The following is an 11,811-nucleotide window of genomic DNA, read 5'->3' on the forward strand; positions in this document are numbered from 1 at the left end:
ATGCAAACTAACTGCCCCAAAAGGTACATGATACAGTGGATCTCCCAAAGCCTTCACAGCTATATATGTGCTAGCCAGCTCAGTTAAATTTCTCTCCTGTAGGCCTAAGATACAGTGATCAATCCTAATTGCAATATGCTGCTTAGTCACGTGACATCTTATTTCAATGAGCTGCTTGGACCTGCAATATTTCATTTTTTCATGTACATGGCATAATTTTCACATTCATTGTCATTCAGGAACAAACCCCGGGATAAATTTTACAAGAAAACAGGTGCTGGCTAGGAGTCTTCTCAGTTTTCTTTTTGATCATTAAGATTTCTGTCCAGAAAGAACACTTTCTCTCAGAACATCTGCTAGAGTATGTTAAACTGCATCCAGTGGTTGGAAATTTCATGTATGGAAATAAGTTGCAAACTCTGTTGTCACTTTCGGAGCAAATAGAAGACAGACTGTCAAAGAGTAACCCCTACATGAACATATCACTTACCAGTAATAAATATAAACATTTTGAGAAGGGAGGATCATAGGAGGATTTATGTAATCCTGTTGCAATCACTAAACATTGTTTTTGTTTTCTGCCCTGTTAGGCTTCAGGAGGAGAAGATGAAACTTCAAGTGAATCTCACTGTCCAGTTCTTGTTAAAACAAGGACAGGTGGAATTGGAAAGTACTGAGATACCAGACTACACTGATGCCATTCTCATTAATAAGAGTGTCATTGAAGAACTGAATTGCTCTATCATGGTAATTTACATTATCTGAAGGAAATTCAAGCTTTTAAAACAAACATATTGTCCTTCAGAGGCTCTGCTTTTTCTCCAGTTTGACATCTAGTTTCAATTCATTACTCCACACTAGTAGGCTCTATTGTAATCTAGATACTATTAAAAATTCCATAATGGCTCTTATCATGATGTAATGATTGCAATACAGACTGCTTTCTTGATGTTTGACCAATACAATTCAGATCAGTGAAGTGGCAACAGTTTTTAGATGCACCATCATTTACACACTCTGTAAATAAAAAATGCTAATATCCTAGGCACCAGTCTGAAAATTCCCTCACGGTAAACTTATACTCATGTAGCTTACATTAAAGTTTAAAAAACTAATGCACTTTTTATGTAAGGTGAAATTGGCGATCATACATAAAACAGTTTTTCATACTCTCATTAAACATTCTTTTTTAGGCATTCTAGCTGTACAAAAATTGCCTGTTACTGCTACTGCATGAACCCTTCAGTAACAACTGCAGAATGCCTTATACAGAGCAAGTTTGTATTTTGAGAGTTAAAATGCCTTTACATTCTTATAAAAAATCGAAAGATGGAGAGGGATGTTAGTTTTAATTTTCTTCATCTCCTTCTATGATCCAAGGCTGTGGCACAGAGCATAAAAGGGAACAAAATTCCACAAAAGATAACCATCTGGAGCAAAGTCTGGAAAGACACTGCAGTAGCATGTTTTCCTTACTAAAATTATAACTTTAGAAGCTTGCCCATCATGCTGGAAATAATCATTCCATAATCTGTAAAGTGTGTTAATTAAGAATAATCTTTTTTTCAGGCTCAAGGAGAAAAAAAAATTGCTAGCATGGTGGAATGTAAAGACTTCTCTAAAGGGATATTTCAGCTGGAATGGGAACACAAGAAAATGAAAATGCAGATAGAAGATCTGAAACAGAAGGCTCGGGATATTGTATCATTACCTATTTCAAAAGATCGCCAGCTAGTGAGTTATTTTCTCTAATTTTTATTTTGACTGCAGAAAACGTTGCTGCTTGAACCTGTAATATCATTTATACTTCTTATGTCTCTTACAACAACAGAGAAACCTGATGCCTAATAGGTCAACAATTCAGCTTTGAAAGAGAAGTTTTACTCTTGGGATCGATCAGTGATGAAGCTCTTGGATGTTAGGTGTAAACAAAGGCAAAATTAGCCCTAACTCTTAGTATTTCAAAATTGGCACTGAGAGTAAGGAATCAGGATTTTGCAGCCACGAGGAAGAGATCTTTTGAATCCAGCACCATAACTTCCTTTTAAGTGAAAGGTCTGAGGTGTCCCATCTAGTATCTCTCAGCAATACCGTAACTTTTGCTCAGCATACAAAGGCTGAACGTTCCTACAGGAGCCTCCCTGAGCCCCGCTCACTGCCATTTGTTGGCCCAGCTGCAGAACGACAGGGAAGTGTTTGCCATGCCTGGCAGGCAAGAGGCAGCAGCTGGCCAGCAAGTCAGCACCCACATAGCTTTGAACTAGCCCAGCTGGCAGGCCAGAAAACATAGGTAAAGGCTGTGGGAGAGAGCCAAGGATACCAGTGGGAGAAGAGAGGAGGAAGAAGAGAGGTTGTAGGGGAAGCCTGAGGGTATTGCAGTATAGGACATAGAGGACTGCAAGGAAAGCTGATGGTTTTGTGTCAAGTTGGAGGGCATAAAGGCTTGGAGTAAGGGATGTTGGAGGATGGGTAGGCTGGAGATATTGCAGTGGGGAGAGTTATAAAACACAGAGAAAATGAAGAATGTTGGGGAGCAGGTAAGGATATTGCAATTCAATCAAAAAATTAAAAGAAAATCCAAAATGTGTATTTTGCTCAGGCTTAATTTGTTTTGCTGCTGTCCAAACTGTTTGTTCACTTCTGAATCACAGCCAAGGGACTTCCATAACTAACACCAACAAAACAGCTTTCCAAAGAGGCAATGTGACAACACACTGAAAAGCTCCTATAGCAAATTTATTTCAAACTTCATTTAAACTGATGAGCAGAACTGTTGCCCTTCAGAGAGAGTTAGACTTGCCCATAGCAAAGGCATATATACCAGTTTAATCAGAATTTGAATGCTCAGAGGGGCTTGGCTTTACTTAACTTTTTGAGTAGAAATGTGGTGTTAGTAGGAAAGACAAAGGAACAGAGATCCCAACAGTAGGAACAGAAAGAAATATGGCTTAGATAAATGTGTGCAGGCAAGGACCTGAGAACACCTGGAATGAGGGCTATTAATGAAGTAGTGAGTGAAAGCAGTTTGGTGCTGTAGGCAAGGAGGCTTTCCTGTTCTGGGTCTTTACTGTTTCTCCTCTTCTAACTAGAGCAGTCCACAAAATCTTACCTGTCACTTTGGTGGGACGGCACTCTGTAAGGATGAAACAACATGTACAGAAACCTGTCTGCTGCCCATTATGGGTCATACCACCTGTTTTACCACTTGTCATTTGATAAAGAGATATTTTAGTAGCAGTGTGTCCAAGAAAAAATCTTTACTAAATCATCTGAAACCTGAATTACTATGCAGATATAAGAACAATGAAAGAAGTAAGAATTACTAGGAAGCCACCTGACAGAAAATAATCACTTTTTTCTCTGGCCTAAATACAGACCATAAAGCACTTTGGCCTCCAGCTGTGTTAGCTTAGACTACCTTACAAGCAAAAGTATAGCCCGGGTTTTTTGACACCTCACAACAAATTTGCTTGGTCTTTGTTTCCATTAACACATAAGAGATACCATTCTTTTTAACAGCTGTACAGTCTCGTACTCACACAGCATCCAAGAATATCTACCATGTCCATTTATGATCACTAGTAAGCCTTTCCACTGTGCAGAATTCTATTTTTTTGAGCTTCCCATAGTATGATTGTCTTTACAGAAGTGTGGAATTGTTGAGAACAAACAGGCTTAAGATGGTTTTATGTTTTTAATTCTTCAGTTCTTAACTGTGCCGAACTACGACAGCCGCATCGCCCACCACATTTCAGTGATGGAGCAGACTCTTGGCATCATGGATAAGGTAAGTCCCAAGTGTAGCACTACATGTGAGAAACACGTGAGCTTAAATATAACTCCTCTCCTTCATTAGCAACAGGTGTTTGTAAGGAATAAGTGCAACTGATAAAGACATGCTAACTCAAGGACTGTTGGAGCACAGCTGTAGCAGCACACACAGATGAATATATATATCCATGTATTTCTTCACCTGGCTTTCAATAGTTTCTTCAACATGTGCTGGGCTGTCTACAGCAGCAGTTCTCTAAAGTCTCTGGAAGCAGTCTTTGGAATACATGGATTGCTGCATAGATCCCTATGGAGAGAAATATACTTGCTCTGTTACTGGAATTAAATGCTTTCCTTCCTGAACACCTGAATGCAGATCTGTTTATCTTTTTACACAGCATTGCCTATAGAAGGCACTCTTCCATTTCTAATGAAGCATTCTTCCAGTCTTCACTGCTTAATGTTTCTCTCCAGGTGCACCAGCCTGTTAATAATATCACTACCTCCCTATATTCAAATTAACAGAGACACAACAATCTGATTTGCTGGGTCTCTCATCTATTTCAACATTCAAATTATCATTATCCTTGTTTTTATGTGGGTCCACTGGATTTTCTCCAGGTTGCTCTAGCTGGCATCAGCCTCCTTTTCCTCTTCAAGCTTTAGTATTTATCTTGTTCCTTTGCAGCCCATCCAACAGCACAACTCTTTCTTCAGCAGCTCCTAGCAGCCAAGAGAGTGTTTCCAACTCACTGATTCCATTGACATCCTTTCCTCACTTTGCCTTTCAAGTTTTATCTTTAATATATCTCTCTCCCTGACCCATACCTCTTTGGTCCTTGTCTGCTACTTATATTAGAACTCCATAAAGCATACTGGAATGCAGTGTGTGTCAAAGACACTATACAAAGTAAAGCTACTAGTCAAATCAAAATACATGAAAGTTCATTGAACTACAATGCAGTGCTGAAGATTATATGTTTCCATCAAAAGTTTCCCTGAACAGCTTTTGTATAAGCTCATATATTTGCTTTATTTGTTTGGAAATGGACAGCTGCACAAGAAGAATGTGAAGAACCGTCAGAAAAGAATTAAAGAGTTGGAGAAGTGCATCAGTTTAAAAGAGCAAGCAAACTACGAGCTTAGCCTGGAGCTGAAAGAAATGCTTGTCTCTGTTTCAGAAAGGAGGCATATCTCTGAGGCAGCAGGTGAGTCACAGTAACGCACTTCAAGTCACAAGCAAAGAACATTCAGAAAATATCTCCAAGGCTACACACTCACGTTCTCCATCAGCATCAGCTAAGGGGCAAGGAGCACCTCTTTATTACTGTTTGTGCACAATTAACAGTGCCCCTTCTACCACAACAATTTAATATTGTTTACTTAAGAGCATACCTAAAGATTGTTGCTCTTTTAACCAGTTAATTGACTAAACTGCTAAAACTATTTAAGTCTAAATATTATAGTCATTAATGCCTTCATTGGGCAACATGCTGGAAAAGAGAAGGCTCCAGGGAGATCTTATAGTGGCCTTCCAATACCTGAAGGGGGCCTACAAGAAAGCTGGGGAGGGACTTTTCATAAGGGCAGTTAATGACAGAACAAGGGGAAATGGGTTTAAGCTGAAAGAGGGGAGGTTTAGATTAGATATTAGGAAAAAGTTCTTCACTGTGAGGGTGGTCAGACACTGGAACAGGTTGCCCAAGGAAGTTGTGGATGCCCCCTCCCTGGAAGTGTTCAAGGCCAGGCTGGATGAGGCTTTGAGCAACCTGATCTAGTGGAAGGTGTCCCTGCTCATGGCAGGGGGGGTTGGAACTGGATGATCTTTAAGGTCCCTTCCAATCCAAACCATTCTATGATTCTATGATTCTTTCACAGAACTGGAAAAACCACTTCTTTCCAGCCACTCAAGGGAACAGAAATCATGTGAAGCTGAGAAGGTTATTCCCTATGAGGAAAACTGTAGAGATTTTTCCACTAGTAAAGCAGTTACAGATTTTTTAAAACACTGGGTGCCTGCTAGAAACTAGAGGAAGCATTTCCCCCGCCCTTTCAGAATTTTTTGCTTTATTCAGTACTCTCAACACTCTCAAGCCCAACTGTGAGCCTTTTTTAAAATGCCTGCCTCTTTTATACAGAATCTGGGAGTAACCCTGGGATGGGTCCAATATAAATATAGACTATGCATCCCCTACAAGTACAAGCTAACCCTCGTTTTTGTTTTACACAGACACACAGCACGTTTCTGAGAAGATTGCAAAGCAGCGCTACCGTGAGATTTTGAAGCAGAAACACCTACGGGGTCTTGTAAAGGAACAGGAAAAAGAGTTTGAAATTCTTCAGGCAGAAGTTGAAAGACTGAGGTCAAGAACATTCCCTAATTTTTAAAAAACAGAAACCAGGTAGATGTATAATACCATGGTCTTCTCTAAGTAAAAGAGCTTGGACATCTGTCTTTTCTCCCTGAACTTTTATTTCCACAAACTATTTTTTTCAGTAATTTCTTTAAAAAATAACTTCATTTTGAAAGACAAATGTTTGTCTGTTTCGTACATTTTATACCTAGTCTCATATTTCTGTTCAGATTTATTTCTGTTTTTTTGATTATATAAACCATATAGCTCATTACAGAAAACAAAGGGTACAAACAACTGTAGACTGCTTTGTATGTCCTTAGTCTGCAATATGCGATTGTAGAACATTTTGAAGGTGAAGAGCTGCAAATCTATGAATTTACATCTGCTAAAACTCATGTCTGTGGCTTTGACTTAATTTTGCTTTTTAAAATATATTTACATCTGTGATGGCATAGGTGTAGGTTGCTGAGAAGATGAAGGTGTGCTTCAGCATGACCATGTGTGCTACCTGGCCCCAGTCCCAAAAACTACTGCAGCTTATGACAGCATAATTACCCACAGCCACCAGTAGCGTGGCTGCTGCCACTGGCAGAATCACAGGAACACCAGGTTTGGAAGCATGTGGCCTCCAGAAATAGTTGCTGCTGTCTCCCACCCCTTTGCACTGATATGCAGTAGGTTCTCCTGCCAGATCTCTCCAAGAAAGATAAAGAGCCCTTGATAAAATTAACCACTGGTTAACCATCTCACTGATTTTTATCTCCCTCTTCTATGGTGTATGCCAATTCATCTTGTCCTTTCATAAATTCACATAAAATCTAAGCACATTCCATAGTGAGAGCAGTAATAGCTTTGATAGCTTAGTTTAACAAAATTCTCCACCTATAAGGAAAACTACTGCTGTTGTGACCTTGTACACCACCTCCTTTTTTGCTTTACCATCTCTAGCTGGGGTCTGTAAGGATTCTAATTACATCTCCGTTCTCCTTCCAAGACTTCTTTCTTTCTGCTGAAACTTCCCTAGAAGGAGCAGAGTTCCAAATTTGCCAAGGATCTCAGGGCAGAGAACCCGCCCTTCACCAGGCACCACCACCTTTTTTTGTTTTTTTTTTTTTTTTTACTAACCTAAAGAGGGAGAAGAAATAGTGTTTTCATACTCAAAATGTGATTAGCAGTAATTCTCTGTGGACAGCAGCAAACATTCTGAAGAGCAATGGGTACAGATTTAAGTCTCATGAGCCCTATCAATGTTAAAAGGGTCTCTATGATCTCAGATTTTCCTTCACTTGAGATAAGTAAGAAATTACTCCCTTATTAAGGAAACAGGAAATGGAACCTGTAAACAGAACTGTTACGGTACAACCAGTAAGAAATGTGATCACATATAAAATGATATTCATAGCAGGGAGAGGTGTAAAGATTTATGTATTGTTACACTTGATAAGCAATGATTTTAAGAAAAATAAAAGCAGACAGAGGTCACCACACCACATGCATAGGCCATGATGAGAAAATAAGCAATTTCAAGTTAGGATAAAAAAGCATTTTTAAAAGACAACATTTACTGGAGGATAAATTAAATGCTGAAGTTTTATTCAGCTTCATGATGCTGTATTTGAAGCACTCCCATTAGATGAGGCCTTTTTTTCCTTATTTATTTGAAGACTCTCACATGAAGTAGGACAGTAGGGAGATGTTGGTTTCAGTTTTCTTGCCTTCCCTTCCATTATCTCAGGCTGTGGCAGAATGCTTAAGAAACAGCTTCCCTGAAGAAAACTGTCTGGACCACCATCTGAAAATTAATGCATTATGGCACATTTCCCTCAGTAATAATTAAAGCTGTGAACAAAGAACTGAACTCTTCCCCATGTGAACATCCAGAGAAATGACAATTAATTTGAGTTCATTATTTCAAGACAAGTAACCATGCAAAGACTAATCAAAGAATGGACTGTTCTTCTACTTGTTGAAGTATGACTTTATTTCATTTTATTTTTATTAAGTAACTATGCACTGATCAAGTTATCGAGCCAGGTTTTCCAAAACAGCACAAGTTTGATCTTTTCCATTAAGTAATTCCTTTTGCAGTGCCTACTGCATCTGAGGACATAGTTTTACACGTATCCCCTGAGAAAGCCTCCTAACCTCAAAGCATGAAGTCCACTGTGTGACCAACACTTCTTATGGGATCAGAATTCAGTCTTGTCTGCTTATGCACGTAACTGAAAGCTTTGCACCTGTAGATTATGCATCTACAAAATCTTCTTCTGTTCTGCTGTAGTGCAATAACTGGTCTTCTAATCCAAAAGTATCTATCAGCTGAGTGAGACTCACTTTCTTGCCATCTGCAGAAAAGGCTGACTGTAGTTCATACAGCATCAGCTGGGTGCTACTTCTCCATTTTACTATCAAAGCCTGCAGTTCAGACAGGTTGTTCTGAAATTGGGACAAAAACAAAGAATTTTGTCATTTGCTACAATGTGAGGTTTTTTGATACTCTGCAGATCTTTTATAAAACACCTTAAACTGAGACAATACAAATTCTCAAAAAAGTGACTCAGTATTGTTGCTTAAACCAATAAATGGGGATTACACTAGGAATTCTACCTCAAAGGATGAGTTAAAATTGCTTTTCAGAGGTTTGCCTCACCTTAGATCGGTACATCTTAACCAGTTTGAGCCTTCGCAGTAGTTCTTCCTTCTCTTGCACTTGTTTCACCAGCCTTACTTTTTCTTCCAGGGACTGCTGCTGGCTCAGATCAGCCTGTGGCACATGAGAGTTCTCTGCTGATCCACAGAGACTGTTTTCCTGTAAGGGACTTTTGAAACATGGATGTTCAGTGCCATTTCTTTCTAGGTTTTCAAAACCATCTTGTAATATGGAACAATCTGTACTTCTCTTTGGCAGGCAGCCTTTGTCAGCATCACCAGAGCCTTTTTCTTCAGAGTCTATTTTGAGCCGCTTTGCCACTGTAAAATTCGCATTAAATGAACGTCTTGTTTTCCTCAGTCGCTCCCTCAGAGCTGCACTCATTGGCTAAAAAAAAAAAAAAAGAAAAAAAAGGATCAGAATAATCTAATCTTTGGGTCAAATTTCAAAGAACTGTTTACCCTAGTTATTACTACATATGTTGTATACATATAAAGATCACTGTAAAGCCAGACTTCCTAATTCTCACTATAGCTTTCAAAAACAGGACAAAGTTAACTTCTTCCTTTCACATGTGCTTGCACACACAGCTGCAAGATATGGCAAGATGAACATCTGCATTTTCTAGGAGAAAATCTTGTATTCCATTGAGGCAAACCTACTCATCTAGTCTTTGTGCAGAAGATATACAGCATATTTCAGCTGGTTTTATTCCATCATGTACAATTTCCCCTTCCAGTTGGGGGATGGTTTTTGGGTTTTTTTGCTCTTCCATCCCACCACACATACACTTTCTGTATTAGCACCAGTATAAAACATCTGAATTCTGCTTGAGGGTGTTAGAAATGATCTGTGTAATTCTGACTTGTTCATGCTTTGAGATCCTTCACTGATGAGCTTTTAAAAAGTGATTTTCTTCAAAAGAAGTTAACAATTTTTTTTTCTTTTAAATAATGTGTCTAACATTTTTACCTGTGAAAATATACCAAAACATGGAAGAGAGGGATTAGTTAAGGAACACGTGCAAACTAGCCTTATCCTGCATAGGTCCAGATGCTGAGCATGACAGCATCACCACAACGCATGCAAGAATGGATACCACAGCAGAGCTCAGCATTAGGGAGGACATACAAACTGGAAGCAGTGTACTTTGTCCAAGTGCAAGCAAAAGTCACAGACAGTCACTCTGCATACACAGCAACCCAGAAAATGAGGATCTGAGAAAACGGAAGATGACTGATTAAGAAACAACAACAAAAAACAACACAACCACTAAATAGTATTTAAATTTATTAGTATGGCATTTGGGTTATACTATAAGTATAAGCTACCTATCTTTAGCCTTCCAGCAAACAGTATCTCGGTGACTTCCAACTACTTGATGATTTCAGAAGTGTTTTTGTTACTGTAAAGCGTCACATTACTGGAAAAACAATTTTCATACCTGTTTCCCTGAACTAGTCCCCCGTGAAGCTGGTGTCCCAGAATCCTTTGGAGTATTGCACAAAGATGTCAATTTATCAAACACTGGTTCTTCCATCTTGAGTTGGATAGCAGTTTCTGTTAAAAGACAGATTGAATTATGTATGGTGCCATTTTCACCTCATTATAATGAGCCATCCTCACTAAGCCAGGTTGTAAAGAACTCGTCCTTTCATTTAACTGCATTCCAAGTAGTGATAAAAGGACGGTTGGAAGCCACGAGATTTTTATTGTCCACATGTATAAACAATTAATCTTTTATAGAAAAAAAAATAATTGGGTACCCAAGTCTGTGAAAATAATCCTCTGTCTCATTTGATCCTTCTGGGAATGCTGCTTAAAAAAGTAATTATTCACACAAGTGGAATTTTAGATTAAAAGTAAGCATCCCCAGTCCACACAGAAAAGCACCTTAATTAAAATGTTAAGTCACACCTCTCAGCAGGTACCAACTTCAAATTAGTTTGGCAATGCTTAACTTAGTTTAGCAGCTGCTAATGACCAAAATGCAGCTGGAAAATCATCAGCTGTTTACCTGGAAATTGCAAATTAGGAGTTTCAAAACAGAAGCCTCTTTAAAATAAAGTCTTGTGTTGCCCAGTGACTTGTTTGCAAGAATTTATTTTAAAGAGGCTTCTGTTTTGAAACTTGGCTCTACATCAGAGGATGCAGGTCCTCATTTATCTTACAAGTCAACATTCCCCCTAGTTATTCAAAATTCAACATACAGTATTATATATTTTTAAAATACATACTTTAGTAAAGACAGTCTAGTTAGTTGGGTATTTTATCAATCTATGAATTAAACAGGAAACTTCACAGCACCCATTTTATATAATGTAAGTTATCACTATTATTTCTTAATGGAAGCAAGAGCCTACAGAAAGCCACATCATACCTACATATACAGTATGTCACAAATATGCATTGAATCTTACTGAGCAGCAAAATAATTTCAAGCCTAAGAGCTAGCTTGAACAGACTTGCTCAGCTCCCAAATCCTGTGACTCTCTGCCTTTGCATTCTAAAGCAGATTATTTGTCTTCAAATGACTCCAATGAGCAAGTTTCCCAGTGGTTCACTAATGCTGTTACTTTCACTTCTCTTCTTGGCAGCATATTCACGTAGATGTCCTGCATTCTTAAAATCTTTCCCCAACACCTCAGCCTAAGAACCCTTTACATTTTCAAGCAGTGATGCCATTTATCACACAGAAAACTAATTCTGTCCAGCAAGTAAGGAAAACTTGGACTAAAAGGGGAAAAGACAATTTCGCACTTCAGTACTTACTTGATTTTGAGTAAATCCCTGACGCTACATGCCTCCGTTTTTCTGCTTATCGCTACTTTATGTAACAGCGCTCACTCCTTTTACATGCCCCTCGGTAACGATTTTTCCCCAGCTACTCTTCCGCCCTACAGAGAAGCGGAAAGCAACCTGGGCGGCCCGTAAGCAGAGCCGCAGGCCCGGGTAGCGAGGGGAGGCCCCTCACGGAGCACAAGGCCCCCAGCCCTGAGGCCTCGCCCGCCCCTGGGAACCAGCCGGGCCCTG

The 11,811-nt window shown here is 39.1% G+C and overlaps 1 protein-coding gene across 1 annotated transcript; it reads right to left on the reverse strand.

Annotated features, from left to right (window-relative positions):
- Nucleotides 1-8,316: 8,316 nt before the first annotated feature.
- Nucleotides 8,317-10,845, reverse strand: SFR1 (SWI5 dependent homologous recombination repair protein 1). The gene is made up of 4 exons (XM_010163865.2): nt 10,796-10,845; nt 10,223-10,338; nt 8,779-9,165; nt 8,317-8,564 (listed from the first exon to the last, which is right to left on the reverse strand). Exons 2-4 carry the CDS (start codon nt 10,316-10,318, stop codon nt 8,373-8,375), a joined length of 675 nt encoding a protein of 224 aa, XP_010162167.1. The 5' UTR covers nt 10,319-10,338; nt 10,796-10,845; the 3' UTR covers nt 8,317-8,372.
- Between the last annotated feature and the right edge of the window lie 966 nt (nt 10,846-11,811).

Source organism: Antrostomus carolinensis, unplaced genomic scaffold, assembly GCF_000700745.2.
Source record: "Antrostomus carolinensis isolate BGI_N321 unplaced genomic scaffold, ASM70074v2 scaffold51762, whole genome shotgun sequence".
In the NCBI taxonomy this organism is placed as follows: Eukaryota; Metazoa; Chordata; class Aves; order Caprimulgiformes; family Caprimulgidae; genus Antrostomus; species Antrostomus carolinensis.

What these genes read in the sequence shown, in the direction of transcription:
- SFR1 (XM_010163865.2), bottom strand. Translation starts at nt 10,318, where the DNA reads ATGGAAGAACCAGTGTTTGATAAATTGACATCTTTGTGCAATACTCCA. An exon ending in GGACTAGTTCAGGGAAACAG is followed by an intron (nt 9,166 to 10,222) that starts GTATGAAAATTG and finishes TTTTTTTTTTAG; the next exon opens with CCAATGAGTGCAGCTCTGAG. An exon ending in TTAAGATGTACCGATCTAAG is followed by an intron (nt 8,565 to 8,778) that starts GTGAGGCAAACC and finishes TCCCAATTTCAG; the next exon opens with AACAACCTGTCTGAACTGCA.